Source organism: Camelus ferus, chromosome 9 (genome assembly GCF_009834535.1).
Source record: "Camelus ferus isolate YT-003-E chromosome 9, BCGSAC_Cfer_1.0, whole genome shotgun sequence".
In the NCBI taxonomy this organism is placed as follows: domain Eukaryota; kingdom Metazoa; phylum Chordata; class Mammalia; order Artiodactyla; family Camelidae; genus Camelus; species Camelus ferus.
The window spans coordinates 47,524,338-47,541,235 of NC_045704.1; the positions used below are offsets into that span (position 1 = coordinate 47,524,338).

Here is a 16,898-nt window from a genome sequence, read left to right on the forward strand (position 1 = left end):
ATTCAATATTGGACTTTTTAGATATCCCTAAGTCCTGATTCTGTCACCCATAAACCTCTTTGGTTTCTCATGTGTGTCTACCTATAGAGAGAGAATGTGCTGGTCATATGGACTAAGAGTATTCCAGCTCCCATGACAGTGATTTCTCACTGTATATTTGTTAATTGGCTATTGATTCTTTCAATAAATATTACTGAATATCTACTCTGTGTTAGGTACTTGTCTATTCACTTGACATAAGATGGTGAACAAGAAAACACAGTCTATAGAGTTTACAGTCTAGAGGGGGATACAGACAAGTATGCCCACAATTCTAATCAAGTGTGATGACTTCCCTGCTAGGGATGTTCAAGGGATCAGGATGGGAGCACATGCTTCCAGGCCTGGGGAGCCAGATAAGACTTTATAAAGGAAATAGTATTTACCTGCATCCTGAGGCATCAGCTGGAGTTAGCCCAAAGATGATAGAAGGAGGGGAATGGAATGATGCACATAGCACAAGCAGCATGAAAAAGATGCGGGGTATGTCTGAGTAACTGACTATAGTTCAGTAGAGCTATAGTGGGGAATGTGAAGAAGGGCAGGGAGGAGGGTCAGGAGAGCAGCACAGAGGTCAAGGAGGGCCCATCAACCATCCTAAGCATCTGTACTCTGTCATGAGAGCAATGGAGAATTATTGAAAGGTTTTAAGCAAGTAAATGACATGATCATATCTCTAGTTGCTGGAGGAATGGGCAGTGTCATTAGAGATGAAGAGAGGAGTGCCTATAGAAGATTTGTTTAGAAGATACAATAGGCAGGACTTACTTGATGAATAATGCAATAAAGGGACTGGGAGTGGAAGTGACCTGAGAAAGAGAGAGAGAAGAATCAACATGGCGCTCCTATTTCTGGGCTTGAACGAATGGGGTGGGTGGTAGTGCCTTTCACTGCGGTAGTGTGTAAAACTGGTTAAAAGCACAAACTCCAGACTTGGGCTACCTGGACTTGGGCTACCTGGGTTTGAATCCCTGCTTTACCACTTACTACTGTGTAGTCTTGGGCAAGTTACTTAACCTCTCTGTGCTTCATTTTCTCACCTATAATGAAGATAACCAGAGTTCCTATATCTAAAGTTGTTATACAGATTACGTGGGTTAATCGTGACATACTCAGAACAATGCCTGGCACTGTTCTATGTGTTTGTTAAATAAATAAAATAGGTGACAAAGGAGGAGTAGCAGGTTTGGAACAGAGGATTATGAGTTTAGTTTTGGAGATTTTGAATTGCAGAGATCTGTGGAGCAATCAAGAATAACTGTCTAGAAGGCAGTTGTATATATAGATCTGGAGCTTCAGATGCAAATCTGGGCTGGTGATTTTGTTCTGGTAACAATCCTCATATGAATAATAACTGAAATCAGTTACCATCAAGCCTGGGTTCTTTCTCCAAGCATGTGCTCCCACCCTGATCCCCTGAACATCCCTAACGGCAGTCATCACACTCAATTAGAATTGTGGGCATACCTGCCTGTATCTCCCTCTAGATTGTAAACTCTATAGATTGAAGGACTGTGTTTTCTTGTTCACTATCTTATGTCAGGTGAATAGACAAGTACCTGACACATAGTAGATGCTCAGTAATATTTATTGAAAGAATGAATAGCCAGTTAATGAATATACAGTGAGAAACTGCTGTCATGGGAGCTGGAATACCCTTAGTCCATATGACCAGCACACTCTCTCTCTCTATAGGTAGACCCACATGAGAAACCAAAGAGGTTTTTGTGTGACAGAATAGAGAAAATAGGCCAGGAAGGATGTAAGATGAGAAAGAACCTTGGGAATGGACAGAAGGAGAGGTACTTGCTGAGGAAATTGAGGAGCAGCAGAAAAGCAGGAGGAAAACAAAGAGAGGGTCTCAGAAACCAAGAACAGAAAGTGTTTGTAGAAGGAAGAAGTAGCCACTGGTGTCAAGTTTGTCAAATACAATAAGAACCAAAAAGAGTCTATTGGATCTGACAACAAAAGTTTGACCTTCGCCAATCAGAGTTGCTGCTGCCAGGGTTGGGGTGGTGAGGTGGGGGTGCGAGGAAAGTGGCAGAGGAAATACAACGAGACAGCAAATGCAAACAATTCATCATGAAGGTGAGTGGTGAGGAGAAGGGAGGAGGGAGAGCGGACAATAGATGTCAGAAGAGACACTTTTGTTTGTTTGTTTTGTTTTGTTTTATTCTGGGGGAGGGTAATTAGGTTTTTTGTTGTTTGTTTTTTAATGGCGGTACTAGGGATTGCTAAGCACACGCTCTACCACTGAGCTATACCCTCCCCCTCAGGAGAGACACCTGTTTAGTGTAATAGAAGACAGTTGAACATAGTTAACTGATGTTATGGGTTGAATCGTGTCCCCCAGAATTCATACACTAGTGTCCTAACCCCCAGTACCTGAGATTCTGACCTTATTTGGAAATAGGATTGTTGCAGATGTAATTAGTTAAGATGAGGCCATCCTGGAGAAGGGTGAGTCCCTAACTCAGTATGACTCGTGTCCTTATAAAAGTCAAGTTTGGAGACAGATACGCACACAGGGAGAAGATCATGTGAGCGAAAAGGCAGATCTGGGAGGGATGGAGACAAACTACCAGAGGCCAGGTGAGAAGCATGGAGCAGGTCCTCCCTCAGCCCTCAGAAGGGACCAGCCCTGCCCACACCTTGGCTTTAGAGTTCTGGCATCCAGAACTATGAGACAATGGATTTCCGTTGCTAAAGCCACCTAGGCTGTGATGCTTTATTATGCCAGCCCAGCAAAACTAGTACAACTGCTAATGGGACTCTCCATCATCTACCATATTAATCGGGGTCTCTGCAGGAGGTAGATGGCATGCTACAGCTGAGTAATTCATGGAGTGGTTCATAAAGGGACAAGGTGTAGGCAGGATATAAGGAAGCTGCAAAGTATTGTGCTGTGCCCAGGTGGAGTAAGAATGGGCCCTGACCGTCCCCAGGGGAGGGAGCAGACCTACGTGAAGACGTGACAGAGCAACTGTGTGGAAGGGCCTGCAACAGAAGCGTGACTGGAGCCTCAGTCACTCCTGGGGACCCACCAGGGCCGGATCTAAGGGTGCACATGCAATGATTGCACAGTCCTCCCTCCCTAAGATCTAATGTCTTGTTATTTAAAATGATTGAGATGCATCTCTCTTCTCCTAGGATATTCTTCAGATATGCCACTGACAGTAAGGAGAACAGGTCTGGTTTAAAGTATGGGCACACAGGAGGCAGGAAGTGACTCCAGGAGAAACTTCTGTTTATAGCATAATCGGTAAGAATCATTTCTTTTATCTGCGACTATAAACATTTATTTAACCAACCCTACTATAAAAAACTGTATTATCTAAGTTAATACATGTTGACATGTTATCATTTTTATATGTTTCTGTATTAGATTTAGCCAATGCTTTATTTCACATAGACTCTCAGTTCATTACAGAGGTTAGCATGATAATCATTGACAAGAAGAACAAGTCTTTTATAACAAAGGCCGACATTCACATGTTTATAGTAGTTCACCTTTGGATTTCGCAACCTGAATAATTTTTTAATCCCACAAAGTAGCACCTGCTATGTGATGGTCCTTTGAGTCCTTGGGTTGGCTTTTCCAAGCGAAATTGAAGGATTGTGTTGTGGCAATCTACCTTAGAAGTCTTCAGCTTCTCACACTATTAATTGGGTTTGCAATCTATTGGTGCCCTCCTTGAAACAGAAAGACCAAATCTGGAAGTCAGTCTAATGACAGGAATATCCATGTGAATATCTGCACACTGTATTATTTATCTATGGTAGAAAAAAAAGGATGTAATAAAATACAGAAATTTTCATAATGGGAGAAGATTGCTCCTGGGTAAATCATTTGAAGAAAATCAGAATTGAGCCTTTACCCAATTCTCTCTCACATGAATAATGGGATGAAGAGGAAGAGATAGAAGAGGCCTCAGAGAACATCAGTGATGGCAAGTGAGGAAACCAGGTGAGTCGGAGAAATCACCATGCTGGGCTGAACTAACCGAGAAAAGCAGCGTTCCAAATCTTCCGTGGGGAGAAAATGTTTGCAAGCTGGATGGCATGGTGGATTGGAAACTTGTGAAGCAGTGAGAGAAAGTCATAGATACCTGAGAACTTTAATTTTTTTAATTAAAATTTAAAAAGCAAAGACAAAATGAAGAGGAAGTGTGACCCAAACAGTCTTCCAATAAAATGCATTTCCGAGAATGGTCCTGACTTTTCCTAGTGTTTTTTTTTTTAATCACACCCACATGCTGCAATTCACAGGAATCTTTTTATTTTTCTCCCTCCATTTTGGGGACAAAAATTTCCTTTGAAGCTTCCTTGTTGCAGGAACTGAGGGAGCACCGGGGTTCACTGAGCCTGGCGGCTTTCCTCCCTCATCACCACCTGCGCGGTTGATGCGCTCTTAGTTACAAAGCTCCGGACTGCTGCTGCCTTCAGTCAATCTGTTTAGCCGAAGGCCTCTGATTTGTTCACATTTACTACAACACGTACAGAGGGCTGGAGGATTTTTTTTCTTTTTTTTTTTTTTTCTTTTTTTTTTTTTTTACTATTGATCTGGTGCTTTAAGAGGGGAAAAAATCTCCTTGGCTGTCTAAACACTATTGATCCCTGCTTGGGAGTCGCAGCAGAAGTGTAGAAAGGGCGTGGATGAATTGAAATTTCATTTCCGACAACTTGTTCCTGTTATTTTTACCCTTTTGGACGGGGAGAAACACGTTACTGCGGCTTCAGTCAATGTGGTCGATAGCTCCACTGAGAAACTCAACACGGCTTCTGCCGGAGGTTAGGCAATGAGACATGATGTTGGATTTAGAGTGTATGGAGCTGAAGGATGCTGGTGAAAAGCACTAGATCTTAACGGCAACCGGAGGCAGAGCAACTGGCTTTGGGCTCGCTGTGACCTAATGGGCCTGTGGCTTTGGAGAAAAGAAGGATTATGGAGACTAATGACATTCCCACTTGGGAAAGGCCAGAGTAGTCACACAAGAAGCTTCACCAGGGTACAGAGGCCTCACTTCTGACTCTTGGCTGGCTTTATGTTACAGCCAAAGGAGAGACACTCTCCAGCTGAAGCTAAATTTTAGGCTTCAAAGAAGAGCATTAAGTTGAGCTATTCCAGAAGATGGTCCATGAACTGTCCAGGAAAGGACCAATGCAGAAACTGGAGCTGCAGGTCCACAGTGAATTAGTGGGCATGTAAGGGCCTCAGGAAGCACACTTGGCCCTGAGCACACTGAGTCAATGTGGTTTGGTGCCAACAGCACCAGCTTTGTTCTTACTTTTATTAGATGTTCAAAGAGTACAGGAGAGAACCAGGCTCCTTCTTCCTAATGGCAACATCTGGAATTTATACAGCTGTGCACCTTTGATCCTTAAGGACCTTTACAACCTGCTGTAGTGCTAATGGCCATAGCAATGGTCTTACAGTACTCGTGCCAAGTATTCCCCACCCTGGTTCCCTTTTCTCAGTTTTGCACTGTACAGAACAGTTCTCCATTCTGGGAGGAAAGACTCCAGTTTGGATCCCAGACACCTCTTTTGTTTGTCACTTTTTTTGCAAAGTTTGTTCAGTGTTGCCCCTCCTTTTTAAACTAAAATAACTTCATCATCATTCTTAATAAACAATACTTTATTTACATTTCCAATTATTTCAGAAGCCCATTTCTGCCCCTATCTCCATCCCTCCCATTCCAGAGAAAGATGGAAATGTTCTTCTCTCCCGGGAGCCAAGAATCTGCATTGCCGATGAGGTTGCAAATTCAGACAAAATAAACAGAATTAAGAAAAACTGAGCTGGCATTTGACAGAAATTGTAAAATGACACTCAGAAATGTTGCTCTTGTGGAAATTACTGATATTAAAATATAAATCAGTGTCTTGTGTTTCCCGTAGCACCAGGGGCTCTATTAGGTTATGCAGTTTGATTGCTGAGCTGAACCTAAGAGACTTGGCAGTTCAGTGCTGAAGTTCTCCGAAAGTATTTAACCCCTCTCCTGCTGGAGAGCAGGCACCCAGGCACATGCCACTTGATCATATCATCTGCAAAAGGCCTTTGAACCCTTTGAAACCTGGAAGAAGGTGGAGGGGCTAACGTGGGCAGAGAAGGAATTTGGAAAATCCTTCTTCAAGACAAGAGTCTCATTGCACAGTATCAGGAAGAAAGCAGCAGAGGTCAACTCAAGAAGCAGATGCTATGAATTTTTTATTATTTATAACGGGGAAAATAGTAACTTGGTAGACACTAGTACAACTAAGTGACAAGGTTAACATCTTGTCATAATAGACATACTGATATTTATGTATGATGCTAACACTGGGGAAGCCGAGGAAAGGGTATATAGGAAGTCTCTGTACTATACTTGCAACTTTTCCAGAAATCTAAAATTATTTCAAAAAGGTATGTATGTTCCTTTTTTTCACATAGTGGATCACTGCTATCTTTGTAGAGAGACAAAGCAAATCACAAATAGCCATAATAAAAGCAGACTGTGTTGTGTTAAAAGACAAATAAAGTGCTATAGGAGTGTGAGGGGTTACCTACCTGGCAAGGCTGCTATGAGGATTAATGTTATTTTATGTTTAGAACAGTGTCTGACATACAGTAGCTGCCATACAAGTGTTAATAGTGCTTGTGGCTGGAGGGAAGATGACAGAAATGGCTATTGAGTTTGGTCTTAAAAGTGTATGTTTTTGGACAGGCAGAAAGAAGGTATCTCATTTTTTAAAAGATAGATATTGAGCAACCAGGTGGGAGAGTTTTCACCCTGTCAGTTCATCTCAATGGCAATCAACATTAGATGCAGTGTCTACTTTGAAAGAGGAAATTTTACTACATGGTATAGGAATAATGGTGGTGGCAGCAGGAGGACTAAGTAAGTTGCTCTCTTCCCCATCCTTGATCTCCCTGTTCCATACAAGTGGAGAAAGAGGCAGAGTGAAAGCAAAGAGCTGATGTATCAAGAGAGAACCTAATCAAGTTACGGAAGAAAATGGGCATTTGAAAAAAAAAAAAAAAAACGTTCATAAGGTCAAAGAGTTGGTCCACAATGAAACATAGGTTCCAAAATGTGTAGTAGAAGCAGCTGGTGGAGGTGCTAGAAATGGAGGGTGTGTTTTAGAGAAGGCTCTTTGAGAGGAATGTAATTAAGGGCACTTTATCCATTTGCATTAGATTTAGCTGCATAAAACAGAAAAAAATTTAAAACAGTAGTCACTTAAGATAGAAATCACTTAAGATAGAAATTGCTCTCTCTGTCCAGGGCTGGCATGGTAGTTCCATACCATCAGGGACATAAGTTCTGTCTCTATGAACATCACCTCGTGTTCTGAATGGTTGCTGGAACCACTAAATCAGCATTCCAAGCATTCAGGAAGGAAGAAGGACAAAGAGCTATGCACTACTCCTTAAGATTTCTTGGAAGTTCCCACAGTATTTCCCCTTACATCTCACTGGCCAAAACTTAGACATATAGCCATTCTTAGCTACAAGAGAGGCTGCAGTAGGTAGTCTTTTGGATGAGTACCTAGACACTCCAATAAAATTATGGCTCTGCTACTATGGAAGATTAAAAGTATGGATATGAAAATAGGCAACTGACAGCTTCTGTGAAAAGTTCCAAAAGAGATAGCCATGAGGAGAGATTTTCACCTGCAGCAGTGAGTCTGATCAATCCTGGGACCCCTTCTTTTGTTCCTTCTGGGCCCTCATTTCTTCTGCCATTCCAAAGTCTCCTTCTGGGAAGACCCAACTAGCCGTGCTTCATCTCCAGAGGAGCCTCAGTCCTGGGGTTGGACTATGACTGAGTCAGTGACCTTGGTGTCAAGTTCCTACCACTACATTATGGTGCTGAGCCCCAAAACCATCTCCAGCATCATCTCGTCCTGCCACTCCCCCTATCAGAGATGTACTACCTGACCAGGGATTTTTTTTCTTTTTGAACCAGGTTTGTATCCAAAGAAGTAGACTCATGTCAGACCTCCGCACAGTATGGCTCTGACCATGCATTCTGGGCAGAAGTAATTTATTGTACAAGGAGCATCCTATCAATTCAAGGTGCTCACATATTTTTAAGAATAGAGGAAACATCAGACATCCTTTCATCATTCCAATAATTAAGAGCCGTAGGATTCATCACCCTTTTTTCACTGGTAAGAGGTGGAACATTGGAGAAAAATCTAAAACCTAGCAAAAGGAAAAGAAAGACTTATGGCTAAGTGTAGATAAACCTGTTAGTTTTGGTTAACCCCCACGGATAGCTTTAACTTTAAACTAAATAGCCTCTCTTCCATGAAAACCTAGAAACAAAAAGGAACAGACTGTGTTGCTCTAAGACCAGTAGTCCATCCAGATAACCAAGCAGTTACCAGTTCCTTGGGAGGAGAGCCAGCATCAGTAATCTGTGATCTATGGCATTTGTGTAATCTAATGTGGGTAGATGGTGTATAAAGTACTAACATGTGTTTCCCATTCTGTCCTACTCAACCTGTGTTTCTTTGAACTTGTTCACTTGGACCTTTTTCCTTCCTCTCCTAAAAAATAAACAGACTCTCTGAGTTAAGAAAGAGGAAAAAGAGGGGAATTTGAGTTTAAGTAAGAAAATTAGACCTGAGATCAATGAAATGGGCAAAAGTGGGGAAAAGACTAGAACCCCAGATGGATTTAGCAATCCAGGGGCAGAAAGGACTTTTGACCAATACCAAAAATGCGGGACAAAAAAGTGCCCCCTTCCTCTCAACGCCTTTCTAGAGAACGGTGGAAATGATGGTAGGTAGGATGATGGTGGAGTAGGTCTGAGAGGAAAGGGCCTGAGACATGTGTGTCCCTCTCTCTTTCTGCATTAGGAGCTTCCTCAGAAGATGAAAGAGAGTCAGCAGACTCAAAGCTTGCAGTAAGAGGAAGGTGCAGTCTATGCAGCCTGATGACCAGGACACAGACATCTCAGTACACCCAGCTGGGAGAGAAGACCATGACCATGGACCAGAAGCCACCCCTAATGCCAGGATGCAACCTAGGACCCCAGAACTTAAGCACACTCTGGAGAGACCTTAAATAGGTAGAAGGAATCATAAACTGATTCATTTTTAACCTAAAAATGATGGCGATTTCTCAGAAATAATTAAAGAGTCTGCCATTTGGTGGAAATGGGACTCAACAAAGAGATTGAGTAAAAGAAAAATAGCTGCCTTTTCTTTGCACGCCTGAGTTCATACCTGCTATAGTTGTCACCCATGTAATGTGCAGTGTTAGGTGTTTCTTGGGAATCTTCAAGGTGCTCTGTGTAGAAACTGAAGCTAACCTGAGAGGCACAGAACCTCTCTGGATCCTCTGACCAAGTTTTTGTTTTCACTGCAATTGTTTTTTCTTTCTTTCTGAGCACAGCCATCACCAAGAAAAAGCCTGTTGGAAAAGCAGATGGCAGAACTTTTGAATTCAAAAAGAGCAGTTCCCTGGGCAGATGCAACAGAATTGGAGATGCTGATGGAGAACAGGAGGCCCAAGGAAGTGAAAGTCTCAACAAAGTTGGAGGAGACAGCAGCATAGAAGATGCAGAATAAGGGTTTGAGAAGAGAGAAGACATTCAAGTCCTGGGCCCAGAGACCAGTATCCACGGATCAGGTAGGGAGCCCCTCCCTCAGTGATGAGTTCTCTCCTCTACAAAATATTCGTCCAGCCAGACTCCTCAGAGAGCATTGTGAAGGTTCCCGTGATCATTTTATAAAGCATTTGAGGCTCCCTCAAAGCACTCTTCTTTATCCATCTGGCAAACATTACTGTCAAATTGCTTCGAAAATTTATCATAAAACCCTTTCCTTTTTTCCATCATAAACACTTCCAAATTGCCTACTGCTGTTGTTAATAACCCACAGGATTCCCATGTCTCCTTCATGGAACACAATTCAGCTCTCTATTTTTCCTTTGACTTATTTTACTTAGTAAAGTCGAATATATTTTCATGCAAATATGAGAGCCTGTGCCTGCCACTATTCCTTCCAAATGCTCTTGGCTCTTGCAGTGGTAGCTGTGTAACTCTATAGTGGGTGAAACTCTCACAGTCTAGACAACCATTTTTCTGTCTTTGGGACAAGATTTCATCTGATGTAAGAATCGTCTCCTGACTATCCAGTAGGTCTCCCTGTAGAGGAATATTATTCTCAAGGATATGTTTATTCCATTCTACCTTTCATGTGATGCTTGGGCTGAGTTCAGGGTTCCTATTAAGGAAGAATGTCTTTTAAAGTAGCACACTGAACCAGAGCTGGGAAAGACAATGGTCATTGAGTACAACTCCCCAGTGTACAGAGGAAGAAACAAAGGCTTGGAGAGATGAGTACTTTTCCAGAGGTACTCCTTAACTTAGGTACTGAACCAGGTTTAGCAGCTTTCCAGCCTAGAGCTCTAGTCAGTGTTCTCTTATGCCACACTGTTCTTAATCGTCTCATTTGCCTAATGCTGTAGAGTAAATGTTTGTGTCCCCTCAAAATTCACGTGTTGAAATGCTAACCACCAAGGTGATGGTATTAGAAGGTGGGAACTCCGGGAGGTGATTAGGTCATGTGGATGGTCATTCGTCATGAATGGGATTAGTGCTCTCATAAAAGAGACCCCAGAGCTCTCCCTTGCCCCTTCCACCATGTGAAGTTACAGCAGAAAAGAAACAGCCATCTCCAAAGCAGATCCTCACCAAACACCTAATCCACTGGCACCTTGACTGTGGACTTTGCAACCCCTGGAACTGTGAGAAAAAATGTTCTGCTGTTTATAAGATATGCAGTCTGTGATATTTTATTACAGCAGCTCAACCAGCCAAGACAACTTGCATGGAAGGCATCTGTAATGTTCACCAATATTTCCTTTTGGGGATAAAGGAAGTAGGTAGGCATAGCTTATGAGTTGTTTTGGCCAATGAAATATGAACAGAAGTGAAGTGTGTCACTTCCACTTTAAGAACCTGTATGTGATTCACCTCGTTCCCTTTCTGCTGCCATGGCAACAGGCAACACACTGGATGATAGAGGTTCTACTAGCTGAGGACAATGAAGAGCAGTGCCCCAGCTGACTCATAAAGGACATGTAACACAAGTGAAAAATAAACCTTCATGGTTTTAAGCCAGTGAGATTTGCGGATTGTTTGTTGCCGCATCACCTAGCCTCTCCTTACTGGGTAAGCCCGAGCTACATCACCATTCCCATGATGCATCTCTGTGCATGAAGACGTCAGAGGGTAAACAATGCAGGACCTCAGAATACAACCCCATAAAACATTCCAAATTCTCACCAGCATTCTTTCTTCCTCTTGGCTTATATTATGGGTTGTGTATGTGGTTCATTACAAAGAATGAGTATTTTGATAGCTTCTCATTCTTGGAACTATTCTGCAGGTAAGCATGTGGTGGAAACTTCCTCTAGTCTTAGAGTTAAAAAAATAATGAATTAAATTATTTTAGTAAGTGCAGTGCATTATGACCTCAACTGTATCACCCTATACTTAGAGACATACATGTGCAAAAATCTTTGGTTTTCCTTGAGGCTTTTTATTTAGATAGTTCTCAGCACTTTACAAGTTTTCTAACTTTACAAGCACCAGAAATTATAGTAACTTGATGCTGCAAAAAAAAATCACATCATCAGATATTTCCAAATTAATAGTTATAAATTAATGGAAGCTCCCTGTGGAGTAATAAGAGAGCCTGCCTGATGTTGGGTAAGTCACTTAGCCCCTCTAGGCTTCAGCATCCTCCTCTGTAAAATGGGAGGAGTAATTGTATCTACCTTCCAGGGTTATCATGAGAATGAAGTTGGTGTGCACGTGCCATCTGGTTCCTAATTATTACATAATGTTAACCATACTTGAGACATAGAACACTTAGAAATCTAGAAAGTAAGATCATTTCAGACCTTTTGCTTTCCAAGAAGGATGAGTTCAGAAACTATTTAGGCTACCAAGTGGTGTTTTTTTGGAAAAGATGTAAAACCACAGTCCTATCTTCCTGGTGAAGTCTTTAACACACTTTTGAAAGCACAAACAGATGGGTAGGCAAGTAGGTCTTTTCCAGACTCCCTGCAAAGAGCACACATCCAGGTGGGAAAAGCTTTAAAGAGCCAGATTCACTTATACTTTTTCCATCTTAAATTCTTGGACTTTTTCAGGTGTATAACAAAGTTCAGAAAATGCTAAAGCTTAAAGGAGAATTGAGAGGTGCCAAGGAAATGAAAGACGAGGTAAGGCTCCTGACTCCTCTACATACATGGAGTTGAACCTTTGTTTCAAGGAACGTTTTTTCAAATTTCATGATTCAAAATTCCAGTAATAAGCATCCCAAAATATCACAGACAGAGGTGAGCAGTAGAGCATAATGTTTAAGAGCCCAGATTTGAGCTAGGTAGGTCTGGGTCCACATCTAATAGCAGTGTGACACTGGGCATGTTACTTTACCTCTCTGAGCTTCCTTTGCCTTACCTAGAAAATATGAATTACGAGCACCTATTTCAAAGGCTTGCTGTGAGGATTAAGTAAGATACTGCATGTAAAACAACAGCGCTCGGGACTTAAGAAGCACTTAATAAATATTAAATATTATGGCAAACATTCCCTCTTTATCTGAAATGATATGGAAATAGAGTGCTCTGATGAGTCTAATATTTTGGTCAAGCTGTGGTTATGTGTTCCCTGTCTTGTTCCAGAAAGGATGTAAGGAAGATGTTTTGGTTAGTTTAGGGTTGTCCCGTGTGAAGTAGGCTTTTTAACAGACCTCCTACCAAGAGGCGAGCAGCTTCTAAAAGAGGCATTTCAACTTCTTTCCTGCTGGATTATTTGAGGGAGCCATTCGGGATTCGCTGCAAGTTTTGCAGAGAACAAGGATCTGGTGTGGATTTTTTAGAAGGGTATTCCTTCCTTCAGCTGGTATCTTTGAGGCACCTTCAATGGACCTGGCATTGTTCTGGGGCCTGAGGATATAGCAGTGAACTGAATAGACAAAGATCCTTGTTCCTGTGGAGCTTAATTTCTAGTGAAATAACTTCTCCAAGGATATGGTGGAGAAAAGGGTATGGCAACTCCCCAAGTGACAGCCAGAATTGGCCCATATGCCATTTGTGGCAGACCTCTGCTGTATACCATGTGTATCCTAAGCCATCTACTTACATTACATGGTGTGCCAATTTTTAAAGAATTTAGAACACAATAAAAGATACTCATTCTTCACTCTATGAACATAATTGGCTCCAAAATTTTTGCCTACAGGCAAAACCTTGTGTAAGTGCCCATTAATTCCCATCGTAAGTAATCAAAGGCCACAATGTTTTATACACGAAAAAGTAAACTCAGGAATCAAGTTAGTAATGTCAATAGCAATGTTTGAAATTACTGTAGATAACTGTAAATTCTATTATTACACAAACAAAATGTGAAAATTCCTGAAGCAATGTTAATTTTTAAGGTTTGATGCTTTTTTAAAACGTAACTCTCACTATAAACTGATATATTTTGAATGGTAGTCGTGGTTAACAGTGGTTTTCCATTGTTTATTAAAGATTTGTTCTTATCCTCACAAAGAAGATAATTTCCCAAAGATGATGACCTTTATGGTATTGTTGGTTGCCTCCAGGGTTACTCTGGAAACTGCCACCCAAGCTTGCTTATTCAAGTGCCAAATCCCTAGAAATGCTGCCATCTTGAATCTTTGTAATGTCCCTGGGATCTGAGAACATTTCTGAAACACAAGCTTCAGTTTAATATCAGCTTACCCCAAGAAGAAGCATGAGACTATCTGTCAATACTTTGAAGTCTAGAGCAAAATTCCTTCCCATCTTTTGAAATATATGTTCAAGAAGGTATGCTCTTTGGAAAAAAAAAACCCATTTAATCAATATAGAAAATTTGCTGCAGTAAATAATCTATTTTCCAGTAAGTACCATGAGTATGGTTGCAACTGCAGTGTCAGCACTCGCTGTTTTGCCTGTGGTTGGTAGCTACTGAAAATGTCACATGCCTTCAGACAAAGTGACCAGGTTTTAACTCCATCTAAGCAAAACTGGGTACAGGCATACCTCATTTTATGGAGATTTATCTTATTGCACTTTGCAGATACTGCATTTTTTACAAATTGAAGTTTTGTAGAAACCCTATGTCACACTAGTCTATCGACACCATTTTTCCAATATCATTTGCTCACTTCTTGCCTCTGTGTAATTCCAGCAATATTGCAAACTTTTTCATTATTATATTTGTTATGGTGATCTATGATCAGTGATCTTTGATGTCCTTTTTGCAAAAAGATTGTGACTCGCTGAAGGCTCAGATGATGCTTAGCATTTTTTAGCAATAAGGTATTTTTTAATTATTTATATAGTTTTTAAGATACAGTGCTATTGCAAACTTAATAGACTACAGTATAGTATAAACACAACTTCTGTATGCACTGGGAAACCAAAATATTTGTGTGACTTGCTTTATTGTGATATTTGCTTTATCGTGCTGGTCTGGAACCAAACCACAGTATCTTTGCAGTCTGCCTGTATCTAAGTGCATGGCTTATGTAAGTGAAACTCACCTAGCAGTGGAGCCTTCTGATTTCGGCCACTGTTAATGACTTCAGATCTAGGACAGGATCAGATGGTGCCTGAGGGGTCAGCCTTATGACTCTGAGTTCATCTCATGCCCCAGTACTGGTTACAGAACTTTGATTGATGAAATGTCAGATTAAATCAATTTCTACTGCATATTGATACTCAAAAGGCATCTACCTGGAATTTAACCTTCATAAAGTAGATAGGATTTGAAATAGTATACTGTGACTTCTGTGCAAGATATTAGCAAGAAATTAAGTTTACTGGAACCTCAGAATCACCTGCCTTTCTGGAGTTCTAAGGTGGGCACAGCCTCTTCTTACAACTACCTACAGTAAAACATAATACATGGTTTATGGAAATCACCTTATTACTCTCCCAGCATTTTCACTTCTTGTCTGATGAATAAAAACCCTTTGTATAATTTGGCCTTTAGGAGTGAATGGTTAGGTTTTGATTTCAAAAGCAAATTTCATTTGACATCCAGCAAAATACATTTGTTATTCAGCTGGTTTAGAGCATCCTCAAAGAGAGGATTATTTATTCCAAACCTCTTGTTTTATGAACAAAGAAATTGCCTCAGAGACTCTGAGTCAATGCTAATGTCCAAATTAAATGAGATTATCTACATTAAAGACCCAATTCTGAAGTCCTGGTGGTACAACAGAATTGTGCTAGCAGGCCGTCTGCTCAGAGGACATCTAAAACTGGCAGGACTGGGGGGGATGCTAATTTTCCTGAGAAAGAGGGCATTTAGCTTTTAAAATAAGAGGCTCAAGTTGTGTATCACTGGTACTTTGTTAATGAGTCCTTAGTGTGCCAGGCTCCATACACAACAATCTGGTGACATGGTCCTCACCTTAGGATGCATATATTCAGCATCAAGGCAGGAGTAGAGGGCATTTGTCACTTCCGTACAGCAGGCAAAGTATTGTTACCAAATCTGCTCATAGATGCCAAAGAAAGATAATCCTGTGGCAAGAGGGGAGGGGATCCCTAGGGCCCCACTCCCCAGTGAGTGTCCATCCCCTATTCCCAGTATGGCAGCCATGAGAAAAGTGCTCCATAAAGCACTAGGACCAAATGGCTACTTCTTGTCAGGTCAAGGATTTTGTTTTCTAGTTATAGAACAGTGCCTGTACGCCATTTCTTTTTAAGCCACTCTTCACGTATTCTCTTAAGAGAGTCCCTGGTAATTGTCTTAATGGTAATTACGTGCTTGGGGCAGCTGACATCCACTGTTATTTTTCTGAAAGTGAAGAACAAGGGATAGGAGCAAGAGAGGAAGAGGGAGAGTTTTGAGATAATGAAATCCTTTTAATGACAGAGCCATGCCGTTAACCTAATTAAACTGTAAAGTGGTAAAAAAAAAAAAAATCCAGGTACTAAATGGAAATGAAGGAATAAATCAGCTGAGACAGCAGCACTTCTGGGAAACCTTCTGAATTCCGAATACTCTGACATTGCGGTGTCCGATTCTCATGGTTATCCTCTGGCCCCCCTTAGCCTTGTGCAGATCTCTTAAACTGACCTGTCCAGTAAGGCTTGATTTACGATGTCCATATCAGGTCTTCAGCTCCCCTGGGCATGTATGTTATGTAGCTCACATATTTAAGAAGCCAGCACAATCAGTGGGATACAGTGGCAGAGCACCGGCTACATGGTCGGGAGAGCAGAACTCTCCTCATTCTACTGCTAACAGCTATGGGACCTTGGGCACTGTCCCTTGCATCACTTTACCATCTCTGTGCACTCATGGTGTCTGTGTGCTTTTGCACCTACAACTCTCTTAGAATTGTCCTTGGGCTATTGGGGTCACTTTGCTCATAAGAGCAGAGAGCGGGAAGTCCTTGGGAGCTTACGTCCCATGGGGCAGCCCTTAGCCATTGTCTGATGCTGAGTCTGACAATCCAGCTTTCATTGCATCCAATCAGGGCAGACACTGAAGTGTAACTTATACTCTGGAGCTTCCCGTGGGATTAGGCTGAAGCCACTGCCCACAAAATTTTGAAATTGTGCCCTTGCTTATGCTGCCCTTTCCCTGTCCTGCTTCCCCGACCTCCTTGCTGATTTCTCTCGGGACTGTTTGATAGATGCCATGAATCCTCACCTGTGAGCCTCCTCTGGGTAACTTAACATAAGACGGGCACCTACTATAAAAGAACCAGCCTTGGTTCCAACATATAAAACATGTGAAAGAGGTGGCAGGGCCTGTCCTTAAGAGTGTTACAAAAAGGCTGCACAGTGCTAGGACTAAAGCACTGGACAGGTTCACAGAGGGCTT

General features: G+C 41.6%; 1 protein-coding gene across 1 annotated transcript in view; it reads left to right on the forward strand.

The window, feature by feature from the left end:
• PMFBP1 (polyamine modulated factor 1 binding protein 1) overlaps window positions 1-16,898 on the forward strand; it is a 243,370-nt gene that overhangs the window by 177,879 nt on the left and 48,593 nt on the right. Inside the window, exons 10-13 of the mRNA XM_014558373.2 lie at window positions 3,190-3,301; window positions 8,890-9,101; window positions 9,428-9,664; window positions 12,197-12,268. Coding sequence (XP_014413859.2) covers window positions 9,593-9,664; window positions 12,197-12,268 — 144 coding nt within the window. The 5' untranslated portion in view covers window positions 3,190-3,301; window positions 8,890-9,101; window positions 9,428-9,592. The remainder of the gene's footprint in view (window positions 1-3,189; window positions 3,302-8,889; window positions 9,102-9,427; window positions 9,665-12,196; window positions 12,269-16,898) is intronic.